We start from the raw sequence: 24002 nt of genomic DNA on the forward strand, positions 1-24002 counted from the left end.
TCACCCACATGAAACTTTGGGGCTTTCGCATGAACGCATGCTTGCATAGTAAAAACACCCATGCAGGATGTATCATTGCAACTGTGAAAAAAAACTATTTGAATAAATAAATGTAGCAGAGGAAAATACAAATTGAGTCTTTTATTCATAGTTTTGCACATGCTCACTTTCCAAGGTAACTCTAGTTACCCATCCAGTGCCCATGCAAAGACTTAACAAATTGTCAGTTTTCTAAATTAAAGAGTCTGCCTAGCTCTTAATAAACCGATATCTGAGCTCTTATCAAATAGAAAGTGTAGTACAACACTTTTCCTTTGTATTATTCACTGAAAAGAGCCAGTAGCTTAATTGAAAACTAGGATTCATAGCATCTCAGAAACACAAGACTCGGGATATCTTCTCAGCAACCTCCTGTACTTAGGCAGGATCAAGGGAATATGCTCCATCCTTGGCAGGTGTTTGCTAAATTCTCAGGAAAACATCTATGAAAGAGATTCCACAGTTTTCCTTAGCGACACCTTACAATGCTTCTTTCTATTAATAAATACTAGGGAGCATGTCCTGTTTGCACTGCAGCACCCTACCTGTAGAGGCTGAGGAATCTGCTGCTTCTGAACATTTTCAATGGTTGGACAAACAACTGCCGTGTGTTCTGTACACACTCAATCCTGCCTCAGTGCAAGTAATCGTCTTTTTACTCACTACCTACACTTCCTCTGATCACAGCATACCAAAGAGTGATTCTGTGCAGCTCCTGAATTTAGAAGAGGTAATGTGTTCATTTAAGCACCTGTGAAAAGCACATTAAATTAAGATAAATCACTTTTATTCTGGATTTATTATTAGGCTTACGTGTTTGGTCTGGTATAAAGTAATACTAATCAGGTAGCTTTTCCTCAGGATAAAACCAGAATACAGAGCAACAGCTGACAAAAACAGAGAACTCATACCTCCTAACAAAATTGACCTATGTATTCACAAATTGACATATGACTAATAAGAAAAACAGTGCAGGAGAAAAACAACGGTTCTGCTGTTTGCATTTCAAGGCACACTGTAGGAATCACAAAACCATCCAACTCAAAACACTGATATGTGTTTTGATGTTTATTGTGTTGTTTATATGTGAAGATGTTTATTAGGTCTTTACTAATCACATTCTTGTATCTGTCAAAACATATTCTGCAGTATTTAACTGAATTACTATATTGCACTTCACTTACAGTGCCACTGAAGAAGAATAAAAGATTTTAGAAGAAATAGAAATATGAAAGATGTAAAAGTACTAAGAATATGCAACAAACTAGAGAATAATGTCAAATTATGAAATATGGAGGTATTTTTAATAGTCACAGGTAAGTAAAGTACTACATATGTAAAGTTGACTTACTAACTGTAAGATCCTTTAATTTTGTCTGTGTGAGAATTATTCAAGAATAATATACAATCAAATATCCTCAATTTAAACATTCTATGTAAAATCACAAGAAAAACTATTTCACTATTATCTTAAACAATTACAAAGGTTTAAATATTTTAAGTAGAAAAAAAATTGATGTTAGTTAAAGGTGATACCCAGTATCTTCTTGGTGGCAGAATCCCAGTCTTTCCCAAGTTCAAGTCGATAGTAAATAGCTGGAAATTGTCTGTCAACTCTTCTTACCCACTCTATTGCTTTCTTGATCAACTCAAAAGTCCAGTGAACACCGCTGTGTGTAGAAATGAAGCTTTATTATAATAAAGTCTTGTAAATCCGCCAAAAAAAGCAAGAAAATAATTTCTTCTGTGATCATTTGAAAGAGAAAATTGTCTATAGTACAATGACCCAGCCTATGTAAAATATCACCTGACACAGGAAACTACATCATCATCTCCTCTGCCCCATCTTTTTGGAGTATTCCATATGGGGCATATGTGGATCCATAACCGTTACTTGCATTCATTTGCACTGTTCCTATCACCACGGTGAAGTGCTATGCATTTCATAACGGCAAACTTGTCTCATTCTTCGTACATTCACATTATCAGAATTCTTTCACTTTTGTGGTCTATCCAAACTGCTTTCATCCAGCAGTCAATATGATTTTGTTTGTATTTCACACCAGCTGACAATTGTTCACTTCACCCCCAACAGAAGGGAATTTCCAGATGCAGGGACCCCTGTCTTTGAAAGATAACAGAGCACTGGGACATACAGAAGCGAGGGGGCTTTGTCAGAATGAGCCAGCATCAGCATTCCCCAGGGCTAATGGAAAAAGGGGAAGTTGTGCTGTGATCATGTGCCCTAATGATTTCAAAAGTATTGTATTTTACAGTGTTTGCTTGTGAAGAACACCATCCCGTATACTAAAATGCTAAATGCTAAATTGCTAAACCCAAATGCTAAAGAAGGATGCAGACCAAGAGGAACAAGTTACATGAATGAAAAGTCTGAAAAGGTCGAAGTCTTGAAAAGGTTGAGATGGTGGAATCTCCATCCTTAAAGGTATTTAAAAATCAACTGGACAAGTTTCTGAACAACTTACCCAACATCTGAGTTGGCTCTGATTTCTCAATTTTTGTATCATATTTTGCAAATTACTCTCTCCTCCATCCATACTCTTAGAAGCAGTCATGTGTCACCAATATCATTGATGCTTCCCATTCCCTTTTCTACAGCCATATCCTGTAGCATAGCCATTTACTCTCCATAATGAGGTTAATCTTACATATGTTGAGAAGGTTTACATTACTATATTAAATTATACGATTTTTTTAAAAGCATACCTTGAAGTGGTTAAATTATCAAGTTTCATCAGCGATCTGAAAACTATCCCATTCAGTTCCTTTGTGCAGCGTATGAACTGAAGCACAAGAAGAGTAGCAATCAATTGCAGTAGCTTTTCTTTTCCATTTGAGCCTAAGGAAGAAGAAAAGGGAAATCATTTAAATGAATTCTTGATAGCAGAAAAGGTACTTCCTACTAAGTTTTAAATTTAAAAATTTTAAAGTCCTGATGCTACTTAATTGTTTTACCATACAATCAGTACTATGAAAAGTATTCACATTAGTGACCTGGCAAACATGCTCCTGGCTTTCAAACTTATGTCTGTTAATGCTTTTTTAGGATTTCTGCAGTTTGCATTTGCTTGGGTTCTAATCAACTTTGATTTTAATGCATGGGAACGGGAATGCGTAAGAATGGGAAAAACGTAAGAGTTTTGTCCTTTGATGAAGCATTGCATCCTCTAATAATTTAGAAAGAATGAATTGCCTTTTTTTCCCCAAGTTTTATGGTCTGCTGCCAGCAGTGAGCGCCAACTGACAGAATCAAACAGCAGACAAAGTGTGCATAGACAGAACGCATACTGAATGCGCTGCAGGCAGCATGTGGGGAAAAGAACTGTAGAAATATTATTTGTGTTATCTGAAATGTGAAAAGCAGAAGCGGTCTCAGTCTCTCTCCTAGGAGAGACTTTCCTCCCCCACTCCCTTTTTTTTGTTGTTGTTTTTTAAAGTAGATATTAATACAGCAGGTACAATAGCTGAGATAAAAGAACCTCTATTGCTATTCCAGCTATTTCACATCCTCCACATATTTCTTCAGGAGATGTACTTAGCATTCAGGACACTATATTGTGAGAGAAGTTGAGAAGAAAATGTATTATTAAAATCAGATGCTTTTGAAAATTTTACGTTAAGAGATCCACTTAAATTCTGAGTTTATCTTATTGAAAGTTCCCCTAGAAATACAGAGTAATAACACATAAAGACAGGAAATGTAATACAATGCAGTGCTTTTTAATAACAGAAAAAGTATTTACCAAGTGACTGTATGCCTTTTCTGATAAGGAAATGATTAATTAAATAATCAACATCAAATTTCAAGATTTTTCCCAACTGCGGACTGAGATTCCAAGAGCCATTCTATGGAATAAACAAAGATATGGATAAGCAAGAGATTCACGACACTGAAAATGTATTTGTCAGGAACAAAATAAACATAGGATAATTATTTAAAATGTTTTTAAAAGCTTACACAAACACCAAACTGAAATCCATGTGATCCATTTAGTTGAATCAAATATTAAACTTCCAAACCCTTTGATAAACCATCAGAAATTTGTAATTGATGTGGAATGTAGTAGTTAGGTTATAAAAAAACCTCAAACAATAAGAACAAAGAAATTCTGAATTGACTTGCACAATGACAACATTAACCTCATCGATTTTATTTCAAACAAATTCTTTTGGAAAATTATTTTAAAGGTGCTCAAAAATAAGCATTTGTCTTACCCAGAAGAAACAAAAAAGGATCTCTCTCTTCTGAAGGGAATGCAGTCTCTATAAATTTAGTTTGCTATTCATGTTGTTAAATACAGTATTAATCAATCCTATTTTATCTGACTTTCCCTGCCAAAAATTAGAGAACTTTGATTAAAACTGTCAGTTTGCTACTCTCAGATAAGATGGAAGATGGGCTTTCAACAGGATTTTCAACTACTTATTCTTCAATGATAAATACTTTCAAAACTTTTATCTGTCCTTGCAGCTTTATGTCATAGATAACTGTAACTGTAGACACAAATTCATAACAATTTACAGATTCACATAAGGTAAGTTAGAAGACAATACATGTTTTTAAATTATCTAAAAAGTAAGATTCTGTTAGATCACTAAACTTAATTAGTGTAAAAAACTGAGAAACTTTTTCTTTCTATAATTCAACAACTGTCAATTCTGCTCAAAAAGAAAAGCAATCTTGAAGCTCTCTTTGAGAGTTAACTCCCATAAGAGTCCATCACAAATCTATTCCCCATTATATCCCCATGTGTGGCATATGGTAATGGTTCAATGTTTAAAAATAATTTGATAAAAGTGACCTGTCAAAAATATAGGAAAAATAGACATCTCTTCTTGACACTTACATCAGCTATACTTTCCTACTTGCCTTTTCCTATTCTTGCATACAAACTGACGTGCTGGATCTAGTGTACCAGGTATACTCCCAGACAAAGGGAATTCAACAAAGCACCAAGCTGAATGGCCAACCTCTGCTGATAAACAACAGGAGTCTCCACTGAGGGAATACCACGGTGGCTTCTTCATTTGGATCATGTAGCACTACTGAAGACCTCCTTCTGTTTATTACATACAGATATCGGTTGAGTGGCCTACGATCTGATTGTTGATCGCCACCTCACCCCATCAACTGGTAAGCTCACCAACTGGTGATGGGTTAGGTGAAGCAGTGGACTTCTCCAACCACACGGATCATACCTAAGCAAGGCAAAACATTACCTATTCTGAATCCTGCTTACAGAATTCTTGAGCAATATTGTTTAATTCAGCTTGTCTTTAATTCACCAGCCATTCAGCTGGTCTAACTATCCTGCAGATGTTCCTCCTGCACTCTACGTAATCCTCTAAGCCCCAACTACTTTTTATTTTCTTGCATAATGTGCATTATTTGCACGTACTTCTTCAACCTGTCTCCCCATATATGGTTTTATACATGTCCCAGGAATCTCCAAGCTGCAAACTGATGGAGGCTCTAAAATGGAGGCGTATCACTACCTGTTGGCCCTGATTTTACACTGTTCCTTAGGCACCCATTAAGAGCTGCCCATGAGAGCAATAAAATGTAGTATGACTTTGAGGTCATTATATACTTTTTAAGATCAGTTCATAAAGTAAAGAAAACAAATACATTCATAAAATGGTTATCTCAGGACAGGACTAAAGTAAAAATACTTTTTCTTTCTACATGTATTTTCTTTTAAAGTAATGCATAAATAGACTATGGGTACTGTACCTGATTTTGGAGCTCAAAAATGTCTTTCAAGTTTATAGAAGTCAGCTCAAATCTCCGTTGAATCTTTTCTTTCTCTATTGCTGCAAAGCTCTTTGATTGTTCCTGAAGAGGATAATATTCACTAAAAATCTTATTCTACCACCATTATTCATGCAACTACTACATCATGGTAAAAAGTAATTTCATTAAAAATTTTTAAAAGGAATTTCTTTTTAAAATAAACTTCTTTTTCAGGTTGAAATTGTAAGATTTTAGGTTCATTCCCTCCTACTTAGGAAAGCATTTGCAATTCCAGAGTTAGTGAGACCTTTTTTCTCCATTTAAAAGTTGTCTCTTAGAATAGTAAGGAGCAATCGGCAGAATTCAGACTGTAAGATTTATCACTTTAAACAGAAATAATGAAAAAATAATCAAACAAAAAGAATGCTTTCTGCATCTCGGGTTCAGATTTCTTGAATTGGAAAGCAATTTCATTACCACCCTTACCATGTTCTTTTCGGGCTGTATAGCAATGAACCTTAGAACACAAATGTTAAGGCAGCTTTCCTTAGCGAAATGCAGCCTAGATTTCAACATGACATTTGTAGCATCCTGTATATCAAAGACTCCCAGCTGAAGACTTACCGAAACCTTAGTGCCCTCAGTAACTCCTTCAGATGCTGTAGCACCGTGTTGACCTGCTACTTTTTTCTTACACTTTCGCCACGACATTGCTGCTTTGCTATCACATTGGAAAACAGGACATTTGGGAATAACTTGGTTTTCAACATTTGTTTTATCAGAAAATATTGTGTCTATAGGAGCAGGTGAACCAAACATTCCTGCACATTGTATCTGAGCAACACGAGAAGAATAAGCAGGTTTCATGCCTCCCGCCAGTTTTTCAAGAGAACAGGGACGAGGAGGTGCAGGAACACGCATACAAACACCTAATTTTGGAAGCACAGGGGTCTGAAGTGAATTTTTTTCAGTCAGATAAGCTCCTCCTCCTAGCTCAGTTGCTGAACCAAATGAGAAAGTGTTGCAATAATCCAGCACATGAAGGTCGTGTGGTGAAGATAACATTGCTCCTGAAGATTCCTCCTTTGTGATGCCATTATCAAAATTCAAATTTGATTTGAGACTGCAAGTGTTACTTTGAATTTCAGAAAAAATTCCAAAGCCCTGTGCTGTGATTTTTTGCGAGGTGCTCTCGTGAATAACAGGAAGTTCTTCAGATTGAAATTGGAAGCTTTCAGTTTCACCTCTGTCACTGAAGAAATAATCTGACCAAGCATCAGTTACTCCTGGGGAACATGCCTGTTTAGTAAAAATGACAAGGAAACAGAATAATTCCAGAACTATTAAGACACTTTCCTCTTTTTAATCAATCTGTTATTTCTTCTTACGTTGTGCACAGTATCATTATATTGTCATTCTTATGTTCAAAATGAAAGTAATACATCAGTTACACTAAAATTTTCTACCCTATTCAACCTTACACTGGTCCAATTCAGAGTAAAACTTGACAAAGTATGAGCGGCGAGTGTTTTACATTATTAAGATAAAAACGATGAATATCCAAGTGATGATTTGGAGCCAAGGAAGTTCCACTGCACCATATTGTTTTATATACACAGAAGATAGATCTATGTAAACTCAAGTGTGGATCCTGCTTGTGCTGACTCAAGCTGGGAAGTTCACATGATGCAGACCAATTCTGGTACATGTACCAGGTGAGGTCCAGTAGTTGCTGCATACAAGTTAGTGGGCTTGCCACTATACACCAGTGCAGACTTCTAGGTGTTCTGCTACCTAGGAGTTCTTGGTTCAAAGGATCAAAAAAAAAGGCGTTATATGAGTTGACCTAAGTTATAGTACACATATACACTGGGACAATTTAAATAGTCCACGTTCTTGATACATTACAGGCTACAGGTTAAGATGATGTTTTTCAATTGTTTTAAATGCATATCATGGTCACACACACAACATAATTTAATAGACAAATAATGATTTACTTGATTCTCCTACAAAATTTCGAGATGTAAAGCCTCAACCCATTAAGACTTCATGGGCTAAAAGAATTAGTGGTGCTAACTAATTTCTAAAGTCAAGAACTACCATAACTAGCAAACATCCTATTTGACTAGTTCAAGATTTTCATAAGAATATACTGGTGTAGATAAAGCCTTGAATTCAAGAAGTGTTAGTTTCTGCTGGACGGTAGAAGAGGCCTATAATATCATATTTTCTTTAAAAATTTCTCATTTTATTTTTTAAAAAATACTTTATTTTTGGGACAATAAAATTCCACACAGTACTTGTCTGGAGTTAATGACTTTCAAAATAATTAAAAATTGACCTAATTTCATTAACAATTACTGTGTATTATCACATAAAATACAGCAGCACAGCTGGATAATAAATGAGAAATGTTAGCAATAAAAACATATATTAAGTATAGTTACCGGGGAAAATCCTTCTGAACATAAAATTTCAGATTCCATTGGCTTTTGGTCCCAGTCCATGTACGGTAAAATATCTACATCTTCTTTTGCTATAATTTCCGGAATGTTTGGAACATCAGCAGGACAAATTTCATTAGCATCCTAAAACAAAATTCATCACAGTTACAAAACTTGGAAGTTCTCTCCAACTTTTAGTTCTTAGTTGTGATAGATGTTATAACAGAAAATTCTGTCATAACAGAGTGCATTTTTTTCTTTGTGAGTTTGAAATGTGTTGAAAACAGAAAAAAACACAGTACAGTAATGCAGTACATTAAAAATACCAATATAAGCAGTAAATATAACCAATATATTGTTATCAGTGTATACCAACAAGCAGTAAATGTAACTTCACAGTTAGATATTTAACTTCAAGACGAGATGAATCAAGCTCTAGAAATACCTATTTATTTCAGATGACAATAAGAAGAAGTCAAACATGACCGATTTATCACTAAATGTAAATACACATATATGGTCAGATGAATTCCCATTCTTTGTGCACCGTCTACTACTTACTCCAACTGATACCATATTGCTTATCATGATACCGCTTTTCTATTTGAAAATTCTTTTTACAGACTTTCGAACTTCAAAATTGTCATTTGTATGTATTTGTTTCCATTTGCTGCAGTTTTGTTCTTCCTACCATTGTTCTAATGCTGGAAGCAAACAAAACTTCTCATAGTTTACTGCAGTATTAGAAGAGATTTTTTTCAAGTTTTGGTTTCCTTCTGATTATCACCTGATACAGACTGTCCTGGAATGACCTTTGCCAATCCAAACCCATTACTTAAAGAGTATTCTTCATCTGGACATTTCCTTTGACCCATTTGGCTTCCACAGCACTAGCACAAATTGCAAACCCTTGCAGCAAATCACAACAGGAAAATACTGACTGTTTGAGGTCTGATTGTAAGGTAAGGACAAGCAATATGTGAAATGGAAAACAAAAATAACTTGCTGTATTGCAGAAGAAACCAGAATCATTTCAAAAAACATAGTTTCAGCTCTATTTTAAAATAATAAACTTTGTTTATTGTAAAGGAAGACTGGTTTTGGTATGTGCAAGGTTACAGAATTTAGAGTCTTTTCACAGAGAAGCTAGTGAGAACAAGATATTTTGTAGAAAACATACCCTCTTCTCAACTGCAACAAAGCTTGTAAACTGGGTTATAATTGAGTGTTCCAAGCTGAGATGAATAATCTTGTTTTTCAATATTTGTTTCTTCATCTAGATTGTTAAGTATTAACAAATGAAAGAGGCAGAAAAAATATAATCAGGTAAAAGAAGCAGAAATGTCAAAACTGAATATATAAACACACTTATGCACTCTAAATAGGGACATATAAAAGGAAGGGCTCATGTGAATGTACTGGCCTAACTCTCTGCTCCTTCTAACCTTTTCTACTTCCTCACTTAACTTTGGGTAGAGACATGTAGTTATACACTTCTGTTGGTTCTGTACTTCCCCTTGTGTAAGAGAAAGCTGTATCTTATTTAGGATTAGTTTGAAGCCCCAGGTAAGCCAAGATGACAAAGTGATAAGTTTTTAAGTAGCTAAAACTTAAATCTGTTTTAACAGATCATCAGATCATTAAATCTGTCTATCTGTAAAACTGAAGTCATTATCTTCCACCCTATCCTATACAAAAGCCAAGAATCTTGGCTGGATGTTCTGATCTTCTAGAAACAAAATTGTTATATGCCAGGGAAAGAAGAACCACCAATGACCTGCAATGACAATGTATAGATTAGGAAAAATATGTACATGTTATGCCAATATTCTCATAATGGGGAAGAACACACGGCTGTCCCCAAATTCTTCATAATTGCATTTAGGAGGAAAATGTATTCCTATATGGTGACCTTAACCTTAAAATGACACTGGAACTTCAACCTTAAAGTTATGTTTAACAAAACAAAAAACCCTCTATTCCATTTAAATGTTTGCTATTTGTCATTTTAAATATATACTTTTTGCTTTTAGATTATCAAACCTCATGTTCTGTTTCATTCTCATGAAGAATCCCATCTTCATAGTCCCTAATAAAAGCTCTTGCTGTGAGTTTGTGTAGCACCTAGAAAGAAAATAAAGGTGGTGATGAAAAAAAGAGATTTAAAAAATTTTTCCTTTTATTTATGAGATCCGGACAGCTTCCATATTTACACAGTATCCGGTTTTCTAAGGGTCAAGCTAATCTTTCATTTAAAAAAATAATAATAAAATAATAAAAATAATAACTTTTTCATTTAAAAAGCAGTCATAACCTGCACCTAAGGTACATTTTTATTCACTTAACTTTAGCAAACTAAAAGATACCTAGGTCTTTACTTGTTGCTTGTTGCACACATAGATGTGTAGAGTAAAGGATGAGAAAAGGCAAAGAAATGGATGAACAGAAAAACCACCAAGCAATCCATCTCATCTTGAAACAGCTAACTAAAACAAGTAGGAAGCTTCCCTCTTCTGGAGGAACACATTTCCCTACAGTGACTGTAAATTGAGCACAGACAACTTCCTTACTCTTAAGTAAGAATATCTAGATAGCTGAAGTTAGGTAAATTAGTCCTGTGCATAAAAATACAGAATCTGGGGGAAAATTAAATTCATTCTAGAGCGTTTAACTTTAATCAATTCATTAGGTGTATAAAAATCAAGTAATTTTTGACCTGAGGGTTTGTGTGCAGAAAAAGGGAATACTGAAATCTGTTAACTAGAAATTGATTTTTAAAACGGAACCAGTCTTTCATGGGAAAGAAGAACACTTTTAGTCTGTTCAATATGCTAAAACTAACAGAGAGAGGGAGCACTCCCTCCATGTGGCAAAGTTTTGCTATATTCTAGTTCCCATTGCCCAAACATTCCCACTGATTCATTTTCGGAAGAAGACAGTAGGTGCTGGAGAAAGGCACTACTGAGGAACACCTCATAAGCCAGCATTTTTTGTGCTAAGGTGAATTGACAAAAGAAACGGGTAAAAATTCTCAGAGTTCATCTAAAGCATCAATAATTAATAATTTGCTTCTAATTTTGTCCCTTTTAAAAATCATTTTACCATTTCAGTTTACACCTTTCAAAGCCCTATTTTTTTTAACTACATCTGGAATTTGTAGTATAGGATTTTTTTTTTAAAAAAAAGCATTAATTCTTTATGGCAAGCAAATACATTGCTTCTGCTTGCCAGTTTCATTTGTCTGTAGAAGGGCATATCCATGGAAACCAACTGTCCTTAGACTACAGCCCACAATAGTAGCTTTCAAAGTGGATTACACTAAATAAGGAACAAAGTCATTTCTATTTGAAAACAAATCAGCTCCTTAGTGGGGAAAGGGTGAGAGTCATGTCAGAATTATTACTGAAGGATGACTATTCTGATGATTTTTCAACTGTAGACACCTCTTAGATCTAATAAATGGTTCTTTTCAGCATGTTTTCCTTTTCAACAGCAGTGCAGAGCTTTCCTCTATATAAATACTCTTAAGATACTTGGTTACTGAAGCAGCTAAAAGGCTAGTAACACTTTAATATCTACAAGTTTCTATAATGAAAGACTCATGACAAGATTCTCCACATAGTAACAATTTACAACTTGAAAGAGAACGCTGCAGCAGCTCCTTCATGCAAGTCACCTGAAGAAGAAGAGCAAATGCAGGGACAAAGCTAGAGCTCAAAGAAGTTGCTGGAATAAGAAGCAGCACTTTCAGTTCTGAGAAGTCCAAGTTTTGTGCTAAAAAGCACAGAGTCTGTTAAAACGTCAGAAGCAAAAATAATAGTGCAAGAACTGAAAACAGGGGTTTTAATTCATTCAAAAGAGCCCAAAGCAGCATGTTGTTGTTTAAAGCAGCTTCTCTCACTACATGTGCACGCAATGTTGGCCAAACTCACTGTTCCTGTTGTCTTCTGTAATTCAGTAGTTGACACCACAGTTTGTAGTTCTTTGTCATTTATTATTGCTCTTAAGGTGGCCTAAAAGGGAAAAAAAAAAAAAGTTTTCTTTGTCTTGTACTGTGTTACTTGCACACATGCATGCTGTTCCATGTTCTGAATGTAACTCAAATCTGTGACTCTCTGCATGTCTGTGTTTAAAAACATTTCCCCTTACAACAAGGGGACACTCGCAAATAAAGAAATCTTATTTTTATTAAAGTATAATGACATGCACATTAAACACGGTAATCTTTTCCTCTCTACTTCTTATTGGGACGACTAATAATGGCATTTAAATAGTAATTTAATTACATTTAGCAGTAAAAATGAAGCTACTTATATGCTGCATAAAGGATATATAATACAAAATTAATATAATAAAATACAATAGGACCTTTGCAATCTTTTTACATGTGAATTTCTATCCAGTATTAAGTGTATATCCCAGTCTTTACCTGAGTACAGTGAGGGACAAATCCGTAGACAAGAAGCCTCTCACTGGTAAATAAAGACTGTATTTGAGCAGGAGCCTGCATTGGCTCTGGTTCATTTATATTAAACTGTTGCCATTTAATAGAAACAGAACTGCATCCTGGAGAAAATATTCTGGACACCTGTCTCTGTATCTGTGTAAAGACAGAAAACAAATTAGCTCTGTTTCCTTCTAGGCTTTTAAGAGAAAACACAATCTCTCAATATAATAATAATAATAATAAACAAACAAAAAAACCAATACCCATACTTCCCATGTGAATGGACCTAATTTCCTTTTTTTTTTTTTATTTTTATTTTTTCTTTCTGATACAACTAAAGCCACATACTTGTAAAACTTTTGCCACATACTGGTACAAATGAGTCAAAGGATAATCGCTCAGCCGTTACTGTACCAGCTTTGGGAATAATGAGATTTCTTTTAAGTGAAAGATGAGATTTGAGAATAAAGTTTCCATTCATCAGGGTTGCCAAAAAGGCTAGGGAATATGGCCTGCTAGACACAGCACCTCCTATGTGTGAACTCTGAGATGTGTGAACAGTTCTGCAGATCTCCGTGGTCTGCTCAGGATAATTTTGCACCCTTCAAATGACAGCCAGAATAGCCAGAGGACAGATCTTCATTCTTTCCCCCAGACAAAAACATGCCAGCTATTAGCCATGCTGCAGCCCCTTCTCTGCTATCTCTGCGTCAGGAGGGACCAGATTCAAGGCACAGCATAGACCTGTAGGCACATAACTACTGGGAAACCCAGAAGCACACTGCACATGGGGTCCTATGTTGCCTGAAATTTACAGAAGCACCAACAGACTAAAGTTACAGAATGCAGTTGCTACAGGCCTCAACACTACGGCAAGGAGGAGGTTGTAGATGGCCTGTGACATCTAGGATAGAAGCAAAACTCTGGTTTTCCATTCAGGGAGAATTATTTAAATAGTTTGACACTTCATAAACTTTTTCCAAGTCAGTGTTATTGCAATTGCCAAAAAAAGTAGAGACCTCTCTCAAAAAGAATAGAAAAACTAAAATAAGTCTTGGTTTCCTTGGTTTATTTTACACATTAAGTGACCAATCTGAATGAATCAATATCAGATATCGATAGGTCAGGCAGTGATCACATACTGAGTATATTAAGGATTTGTAAGCGTACCTTTGTCTCCCAGTTATACTTTGATTTTGGGTCAAAATACTCAAACGCTCCAGCACCATACTGGGACAAAGACCTCAGCATGTGACGATTTGCTGTGGAACTAATAACATAAAAAATCCTTCATGTAATTATTGAATTAAATCATTAAGTCACCTGACACCATTTCTACAACTGATACCATTTTTTAAATATCTTGATTTTAATTAGTACTGCAAAGTTGGTAAATTTGATTTTTTTAAATTTCACCCCTTTCTCAGGGTATAGACCAACTGAAAGCAACTGAGCCAATGAAAATGATGCTGCATTACAGATTTCCCAATAACATTTGAGAAAATTACATGGTTTATGAGCTTTTATGTGTCCTAGTGCAGGGCTCTGCGGAGAAATTAACTTATATCCCAACACCAGTAAGGCTGATCAAAATGATGCTAATCTTGAAGTAATTAACCTCAGTCTCAGCAGAGCTGTGTAGCATGGGCACAGTCATACTACAGCGAATGTCACTTTCTAGACAACATGGATATAACCAATATGGTAACACTTACTAGCCTGATAGAACAGCAGGCTAATGGTCTGACTACTATGAAGCTATCATAGGTATACAGACAAATGAGAGCTTCTAGAGGATTACAGAAGAACAATTAAGCAGATGAGAATTCTTGTGGGTGAGACACAGCACGCTCTCTCGCGAAGCTTTGTCAGACAATAGCAGATTCACTCCTCAACAGGACCATACTGCTGTCTTAGAGAAATCTTGCGAATCCTCACCAAATCCCCTCCAGGCAAAATTAAACAGTACAGTTGTATTTTGTAACAAGAACACATAACATCTTGAAATTAAAAAGGTTTACTGCCCTTTTAAAAGTCTTTTTACAGATTTGCTATCTTATACAACTCTGTAAAGTACAAACCTTGCACTATTTAAAAATATTTTTTCAACCTGATCTAGTGGGAGGTGTCTCTGCCCATGGCAGGATAGTTGGAACTAGATAATCTTTATGGTCCCTTCCAGCCCAAACCATTCTATGACTCTGATTTTTTTTCATTTACCTGCAAAGAATTATCACAGATAAAACTCATGTAGTACTCTCTATTAATTCAGCCCTCTAGAAAACACTCCGTCTACACAAAAGTATGAACCAAAGAGTGAGGTTCTCTTTTACACCTCTTTCCCAATTATTACTTTACCAATGGAACATATTAAACAGATCCTGCCTCCTGAAAGTAGACTGTTATACATTAATGTCAGCCATTAGTGTTATAGGCCTAGAGGAACTATTAAAAGCCATGCCCTCTCAGACTATCAGCAGTAAAACAATCTGTCCCTACGACAAGTTCTGTCATAGCAATAATATGAATGTAAAGTATGCTGAACACGAACACAACATGACTGCAAATACATTGGAAAGGATGTCAGCATGTTAGTGGGCACACACCATTTGTTGTTTGTTGTGTATTGATGCAAAGGATTACACTGGAAGAGCACTGGGATGTTTGGTACATGGCCTGAGGGGTGTGCTCGTGCAGTGCTGGGAGAAGGCCTGCAGCTCCCAACCAGGAAACATTGATAGAGGCCTGTTGAAGTTATCATTAAAAACATTCTAGAAGAACATGACTCTCACCACTGGTCTTTATTTTGATGTGTCCTTGCCAGCCTTCCCAGGATACAGAAAGCGGCTAACACTCTTTGACTCCTTCCCATTTAAGCCTGGCAACCTGAAACATGTAACTGTCTTTTTAAAGTCATTTCAGTCACGTCTTTCCAGTTTGTTATTACTGTACAGTCAAACTAAATTACAACAAATTTCAGTGAGGTTTTGCTTGTTCCTGTGATTGCTAAGAACTCTTTTTAACACAGGTGGCATCTTATAGCCAGCCATATACCAGGGTATATACCAGATGTTCCCAAACTTCATTCTCTCTAGTATTGCCATCGCTGTGACAGATCTGTGCTGAGTCACAGTGGTAGCAGTTGCTCCTGTTCCCCCACTCTGGCTAGGTAGTAAGAGAAATCATCCTTCCTGTCTGCCGTCTCCATCTGAGAAGAGGAAGCATGAATTTGGCTGTTCAGCAAGAAAGCTGACTGCTGGAGTAATTACTCCCTGTTTTGCCTAGTGAAAGGCAGAGGCTGGTTTTGGGTTGAGGAGGTTTATTTTCACATCATTTTGAAGTAGGTTACATTCCAGTAGTGAAATGTACCACAGGTTTGGGAACCTAGTGCTTTCATTGTCTTTAAGTCATTACCTTACAAACCAGATGAAAATTAAATCATGAAATTATACAACTAATGTTAAATTGAGATCCCACTCTCAAAATGAGACTTTACTAAGACATGAAATGCAAAGTTTTAAAGTGTTAACTCTCATATTTCCCATTTATATTCTTAGATAGTAGTTGTTGTAATGAAGAAAGATATGAATAGGTAAGGCTACCTGCGCACAGAATTAAGTTTATTGTAGGTATCTTATCATTGAAGTTCCTTACAAACATTTCTGCATTTAATCTAAACTCATATATATATTTAAGACAGTACACTCAAACATCTGACAGTTCTCAGATTATTCACCTCTCATTTCAAATTAATTATCAGTCACTTAAAATAAAATTGCTGGTTAACTTTGTACTTACCCAACACCACATGTAAATAACCTTGTATGGTAGACATTATCTTTCACAATCTGGAATGTCACACTCTCATTCTGAATGTGTCCATCAGATATAAGAAGGAGGTTTCGGTGTCCTTGAGAAGGACATAGCAAACTTAAGTAACGTAAGGTCTTCCACAGATCAGTGTTTCCCAATGTTGCAGTAGCTGACTGAAAAGTAAAGTATTACAATTTTAGTTTGAACTTAATTTACCTTTTTCAAAATAACATATAATGCAGAATTTATTATTTAGTATACAGTTCTTCTGGTTCCCAAATATAAATGATTAATTCTTAAATTTTATTTTGTTCCTGCTCTTCCATAATTATGATTAGAGATGGAGTTTAAGGTTCATATCATACTGTATTTTCTCTGAGTTATGCAAAACAATGCATAGGCAAGATATATAAGAAAAATTATAAATTCTTCAGAGCTTTCAGTTATCAGTGGTTTGGGGACGTCCTGAACAGTTTTCATCCAGACTATTGCATCTAAGAGCTATTTACAGCTCCATCTTTTAATTTGTTTAAGCCACTTTCTGAACTGAACTACAGATTCACAGATTCACAGATTTCTCTAGGTTGGAAGAGACCTCAAGATCATCGAGTCCAACCTCCGACCTAACACTAAGTACTCCACTAAACCATATCCCTAAGCTCTACATCTAAACGTCTTTTAAAGACCTCCAGGGATGGTGACTCCACCACCTCCCTGGGCAGCCCGTTCCAATGCTTAATAACCCTTTCGGTAAAGAAGTACTTCCTAACATCCAACCTAAAACTCCCCTGTCGCAACTTTAGCCCATTCCCCCTCGTCCTGTCACTAGGCACGTGGGAGAATAGACCAACCCCCACCTCTCTACAGCCTCCTTTCAGGTAACTGTAGAGAGCGATGAGGTCGCCCCTGAGCCTCCTCTTCTCCAGGCTGAACAAGCCCAGCTCCCTCAGCCGCTCTTCGTAAGACTTGTTCTCCAGACCCCTCACCAGCTTGGTCGCCCTTCTCTGGACTCGCTCGAGCACGTCCATGTCCTTCCTGTAGCGAGGGGCCCAAAACTGAACACAGTACTCGAGGTGCAGCCTCACCAGAGCCGAGTACAGGGGCACAATCACTTCCCTCGACCTGCTGGCCACACTGCTTCTTATACAGGCCAGGATGCCGTTGGCCTTCTTGGCCACCTGAGCACACTGCTGGCTCATATTCAGCCGACTATCCACCAATACTCCCAGGTCCTTCTCGGCCAGGCAGCTTTCCAGCCACTCATCTCCCAGCCTGTAGCTCTGCTTGGGGTTGTTGCAGCCCAGGTGCAGGACCCGGCACTTGGCCTTGTTGAACTTCATGCAGTTGACCTCAGCCCATCGCTCCAGCCTATCCAGATCCTCCTGCAGAGCCTTCCTGCCCTCGAGCAGATCGACACACGCACTTAGCTTGGTGTCGTCTGCAAACTTACTGAGGGTGCACTGGACGCCCTCATCCAGATCATCAATAAAGATATTAAAGAGGACCGGCCCCAGTACCGAGCCCTGGGGGACTCCACTAGTGACCGGCCTCCAACCAGATTTGACTCCATTCACCACAACTCTCTGGGCCCGGCCATCCAGCCAGTTTCTAACCCAGCGAAGCGTACGCCAGTCCAAGCCCCGAGCAGCCAGTTTCTCGAGGAGAATGTTGTGGGGAACGGTGTCAAAAGCCTTACTGAGGTCAAGGTAGACCACGTCCACAGCCTTTCCCTCATCCACCAAGCGCGTCACTTGGTCATAGAAGGAGATCAGGTTCGTCAAGCAGGACCTGCCTTTCATAAACCCATGCTGACTGGGCCTGATCGCCTGCTTGCCCTGCAAGTGCCGCGTGATGACCCTCAAGATAATCTGCTCCATGAGCTTCCCCGGCACTGAGGTCAAACTGACAGGCCTATAGTTCCCCGGGTCTGCCCTCCGGCCCTTCTTATAGATGGGCGTCACATTGGCTAGCCGCCAGTCAACCGGGACCTCCCCCGATAGCCAGGACTGCCGATAAATGATGGAAAGCGGCTCGGCCAGCTCCTCCGCCAGTTCTCTCAGTACCCTTGGGTGGATCCCATCCGGCCCCATCGACTTGCGCACATCCAAGCTCCGTAGCAGGTCGCCAACCATTTCCTCATGGATAGCGAAGGCCACATCCTGCTCCCCATCCCCTTCCACCAGCTCAGGGCACTGGGTGTCCGGAGAACAACCGGTATCGCCGCTAAAGACTGAGGCAAAGGCGGCATTAAGCACCTCAGCCTTTTCCTCATCCTTAGTAACTAGGTTTCCCCTCGCATCCAGTAAAGGATGGAGATTCTCCCTAGTCCTCCGTTTCGCGTTGATGTATTTGTAAAAGGATTTTTTGTTGTCTTTAACGGCAGTAGCCAGATTGAGCTCCAGATGAGCTTTGGCCTTTCTGATTTTCTCCCTGCACAGCCTCGCTACATCCTTGTAGTCCTCCTCAGTGGCCCGCCCTTTTTTCCAAAGATTATAAACCCTCTTTTTTCTGCTAAGCTCCAGCCGCAACTCTCTGTTGAGCCAGGCCGGTCTTCTTCCACGCCGGCTCATCTTTGGGCACGTGGGGACGGACCGCTCCTGTGCCATCACGATTTCCTTCTTGAGGAGCGCCCAGCCTTCCTGGACTCCTCTGCCCTTCAGAACCGCCTCCCAAGGGACTCGGCCAACCAGCGTCCTGAGCAGCTCAAAGTCAGCCCTCCGGAAGTCCAAGACAGCAGTTTTACTGGTCCCCTTCCTGGCCTCGCCAAGAATAGAGAACTCTACCATTTCGTGGTCACTCTGCCCCAGACAGCTTCCGACCACCACATCTCCCACCAGTCCTTCTCTGTTTGTGAAGAGAAGGTCTAGCGGGGCACCACCCCTGGTAGGTTCACTGACCAGCTGCGTCAGGAAGCTATCTCCCACGCTCTCCAGAAACCTCCTAGACTGCTTTCTCTGTGCCGTGTTGTGTTTCCAGGATATGTCCGGGAAGTTGAAGTCCCCCACGAGGACAAGCGCCGACAATTTTGCAACTTCTGTCAGTTGCCTATAAAACTCCTCATCCGTCTCCTCATCCTGGTTCGGCGGTCTATAGCAGACCCCCACCAGGATGCTAGCCTTGCCGGCCTTCCCACGGATCCTAACCCACAGGGATTCAACCTTATCATTCCCAGCCTGGAGTTCCACAACATCAAAAGATTCTCTAATGTAGAGAGCCACGCCACCACCCCTTCTGTGCTGCCTGTCCCTCCTGAAGAGCCGATAGCCAGGCATTGCAGCACTCCAGTCGTGGGAGCGGTCCCACCACGTCTCCGTGATGGCAACCAAGTCGTAGCCTGCCTGCTGCACAATGGCTTCCAGCTCCTCCTGTTTGTTACCCATGCTGCGTGCATTAGTGTAGATGCACTTCAGCTGGGCCATCGCCTTCTTCCCCGGCCTAGCCATTGTTTCCCCCGGCACAGCTCCAACAAGCCTTGTTTGAGCCCCGTCCCCCTTCTTACCTAGTTTAAAGCTCTCTCTATGAGCCCCGCCAGCTCCTGGCCTAGGATCCGTTTTCCCCTTGGAGATAGAGACCCATCTGGGGCCATCAGGCCGGGTGCCGAGTAAAGCTCCCCATGGTGAAAAAACCCAAAATTTCTATGCTGGCACCAGCCTCTGAGCCACCTATTAACCACATGAGCTTTCCGTGTCCTCTCCGTGCCTCTCCCTTCCCCCGTAGGGATAGACGAAAACACCACCTGCACTCCCGCTCCCTCCACCAATCGTCCCAGCCCCCTATAGTCCTGTTTGATGGCCCTGAGGCTTCTCTTTTCAACATCATCGCTGCCAGCCTGGACTATCAAAAGCGGGTAATAGTCAGAGGGGCGAACCAGGTTTGGAAGCTTCCTGGTAACGTCTCTGACCCTGGCCCCAGGGAGGCAGCAGACTTCCCTATGTGTGGGGTCAGGCCGACAAATAGGGCCCTCCGTTCCCCTGAGGAGGGAGTCGCCCACAACAATCACCCTTCTTTCTTTCTTGGTGGAGGCAGTCCTGAGGCGTGGAGTCAACTTCCTCACCTCAGGCATCCTCCCGGGTAGGCTTCCTACCTCATCCTCACCCACGGGTCTCTCGAGCCCCAGGGCCTCAAACCTATTGTTCAAGGGCACCTGGGAAGGCGGCGCCGGAAGGGGAGGGCATCTCCTGCGAGGTCGAGCAGGGACCTATCTCCATTCCTCCTCAACTCGCAGGTCCCCTCCCTCTGCCCGATGGCAACAGGGCAGGGGGTCCACCCCCCTTTGGGGCGTCTCACCCTGGTCCCTCTCCCTCCGGTCCTGCAGGGAGTCGCTCCACCAGTCTATCTCCCGCTCGCACTCCCTGATATCCCTCAACCTCTGCACCTCCTCCTTGAGCTCCGCCACCATGCGGACCAGGTCGTCCACCTGCTCGCACCTCACGCAAGCAGTCTCCCTGCCTCCCGCCGATGGCAGCAAGAGGCTCATACACTCCCCGCATCCGGAGACCTGAACTGCCGCATGTTTGGACGGGCAGTCGGTCTGGGTGTGCACTGACTTCCTAGAGAAGGCACCGTGCCTGGTGGAGACCATTGTAGCCCAGTCGACAGGAGAGTGCCGTTGGAGGAGTTGTCCCTATGGGTGGGTGTGAGCGCTCCGCCCTGCCTGCCCGCGCCAACTGCCTCGCTAACTGCCGCGTCACTCCCACCGCGTCACTCCCTGTTTGCCGGCCCTGGTCGCCGAACTACAGTTTACCCTCAACAGCAAGTGTGACAAGGAGTTCCACTGTGTATTATGCTGTTTTTCGAGTGACTTTATACGTGGACAGATAGCGGTAGGACAAGGGGGAATGGGTTTAAACTAAAAGAGGGAAGATTTGGATTAGATTCTTTACTCAGAGGGTGCTGAGGCAAGTTGCCCAGAGAAGCTGTGGATGCCCCATTCATGGAGATGTTCAAGGACAGGTTAGATGGGACCCTGGGCAACCTCATTCAGTGGGTGGCATCCCTGCCTATTGCAGGGGGGTTGGAATTAGATGATCTGTAAGGTCATTTCTAAACCAAGCCATTCTATGATTCTATGATTCTGTTTAGTTTTCCTTATAAATCCACTGATTTATCATTTTGTTGGATATCCTCTGATCCTTAAGAGGTGAGAAACAGCAAATAATCATCCAAAAGTATTTTTTTCTTGTCACTAAAATTCCTTTGGCCTAAATGCTGGCTTCACTTACAAATTATAGATTTCCAGAAGGAAGTCTAAACATCTGGAAGCACTTCTTTATTGTGCAGGTGAGGGAGCCCTGGCACAGGTTGCCCAGAGAAGCTGTGGAGTCTCTTCCTTGGAAGTCTCCAAAAGCCGCCTGGAAGTGGTCCTGAGCAGCCTGCTCTGGGTGTTCCTGCTTGAGCAGGGGTTAGGACCAGGTGACCTCCAGAGGTCCCTTCCTACCTCAGCCATTCCTGTGATTCTGTGATTTTGTGAAGGAAATAATTTCCTCTCTTGTGCTGTGAGCAGGGCAATGAGAGGCATGAACTCCGAAAGACAAATTTAGGAGGAAACATTGAAAAAATGTTCTTACACTTATATCTACTTAGCTTCAAAATAACAACTTAAGCAATCACTTTAAATTGAACAGGAATTAATATTCAGATGTGGTTGTGCTTGTTACTAGGGAAAATAGGTTTCAAATAGTCTAAATCATAAAAAAAATATCTTAGAAGCTGGCTTAAAGAAAAAGAAAACAAGACGAAAAGTTGGATAACTTCTGCAAAGATAAACATTCCTTTTAAAGAAACATTCTTTAGAATACAAACAAACTGATTTACTTACTGTAATAAACTCGGTCAGTGATGCCAGATCCTTTAAGATGTCCTTTGAAAATGGGGAAAATTCTGTGAAATCTGTGAACAAACATTGATATTAGGAGCATTAAAATATTTAGCATGGGGCAACACTGTGGAAACACAAGTTTAAGTTTTATGACTAGAATATCAGAGTAGAAATATGCCGTACTGCTACACATTCCAAGTTGCAATTCAGTGTGTTAAGCTGGTCTGATAACAATGATGCATATAAAGTTATTAAGTCATGGCAAGAAGGTAAAAGGTGGCTCACAGTTATAAAGGAAACAGAGAAACTCACTTGTGCCAAATTTGACTACATTCACATTTTGTCTGAAACCAAGTTGTTTCAAAGCGTGTAAAGCAATCTGCTTTGCTTCCCGTAACATTGAACCTGCCATGGAATTTGAGCAATCTAATAAAATAATAATTTCACTGGACAGCTGCTCTTCATCAAACGCTGCTTCAAACTCTGGTTGGAATACGAGCATGCAAGCCTACAGACACACAAACAAAATCAGTGCAGTGAATAAATGCTATTGCATTAGAAGTGTACCCAAGCATCTCCATTTTTCTCATTATGGAATGAGAGCAGAATATAGCCATATTTGAAAGTTTGAGTTAATATATTTCATTTACTCTTATTTAGTGAGAAGTGCAACTTCTCTATCCTTTACATATAACTTAAGCGTCACATGAACAACTGAAAAAGGGATTTTGATGTTCAATGTTTTTATCTGATTTACTCTCCAGCAAACAGCATTGGATTCTCTTCTCAAAGTTAAAAAAATCACAGATGATATTTTTCATAATCATCACTGCCACCATCAGTTTGTTAGAAGGAGTAGAATTATATATATATATATCTGCAAAGCAGAGAAATGCATATTGTCCTTGCTATGAACAGAGATGCTATAAAACACAAAGGCTTTCAAAAGTGGAGCAATGAAATGCTGGAAGGAGTGAAAGTGTTTCCAATAGCACAGAAAGGTTTGCAGTCTGGAAGCACAAACAGAAATTTCTTTCTTTTTCCATTCCTCAGGGGAATATCTGTATTATTGAAGCCGTGAAACAAATGTCCCTAAACTAATCCTTTTAAACTAAACAATTCTGATTAAAAGAAGAAAAATAGGAGACATCATTGTCAAAAAGAAAACAATCTAATCTGTCATTTTACTCGTTTTACTCAATTTCAGCATTGGATTGACAGATTGGTAATACCAAGACTTTACATTTCACCTCTGCAGCATTTTGCCTTATTAAAAAAAAAAAAAAAGCATCTGAAAATAGCTAAAAGTGCCACAGACTTCACTTTTATACCAGAAAAGAACAGCTGTGGTCACAAAAAATGGAGGAGGATGAAACAGTTTCTAATAAACTGGAATCACATCTTTTAAGATATGCTCTTAAGTTCTAAACGCATTTCTCAGGCAAGGAGTGTATGAAGGTAAGAAGAGGTTGAACTGTTCTTTTCTTTCCTATTCAACCTTTTATTAATGTTTTCCAGTTGTAATAATGAGCTCTTCTGACACAGCCAGATTCTGTTTGTAAGTGATCCAGAGTGTTTGAACTGCTTTCTATGTCTTTTTCACTTGTTAGTGAAAAATATGAGATGTAAATGCCTTTGAAAATAGTCACTGCAACAGTAGTAACTACACCAGAATGCAAGATC

At 39.5% G+C, this 24002-nt stretch overlaps 1 protein-coding gene across 6 annotated transcripts in view; it reads right to left on the reverse strand.

Moving 5' to 3' along the window:
- The window catches only part of PARP4 (poly(ADP-ribose) polymerase family member 4), a 57934-nt gene that overhangs the window by 5378 nt on the left and 28554 nt on the right, over positions 1-24002 (reverse strand). For 4 of the 6 annotated variants that reach the window (XM_083804856.1, XM_083804855.1, XM_083804857.1 and 1 more), the window contains 14 exons: positions 22632-22827; positions 22320-22390; positions 16487-16674; positions 13859-13958; positions 12671-12841; positions 12174-12254; positions 10285-10365; positions 9422-9517; positions 8245-8385; positions 6419-7093; positions 5795-5896; positions 3804-3906; positions 2767-2899; positions 824-1709 (listed from right to left, as the gene is read on the reverse strand). In XM_083804856.1, the coding sequence (XP_083660982.1) occupies positions 1559-1709; positions 2767-2899; positions 3804-3906; positions 5795-5896; positions 6419-7093; positions 8245-8385; positions 9422-9517; positions 10285-10365; positions 12174-12254; positions 12671-12841; positions 13859-13958; positions 16487-16674; positions 22320-22390; positions 22632-22827 (2289 nt within the window). In that variant the 3' untranslated portion in view covers positions 824-1558. Of the gene's footprint in view, positions 1-49; positions 791-823; positions 1710-2766; positions 2900-3803; positions 3907-5794; positions 5897-6418; positions 7094-8244; positions 8386-9421; positions 9518-10284; positions 10366-12173; positions 12255-12670; positions 12842-13858; positions 13959-16486; positions 16675-22319; positions 22391-22631; positions 22828-24002 lie in introns of those variants that run through there. The other 2 variants (XM_083804853.1, XM_083804854.1) reach the window with 2 other exon arrangements.

The sequence above is a fragment of the Anser anser genome (genome assembly GCF_964211835.1).
Source record: "Anser anser genome assembly, chromosome: 1".
Lineage (NCBI taxonomy): Eukaryota > Metazoa > Chordata > Aves > Anseriformes > Anatidae > Anser > Anser anser.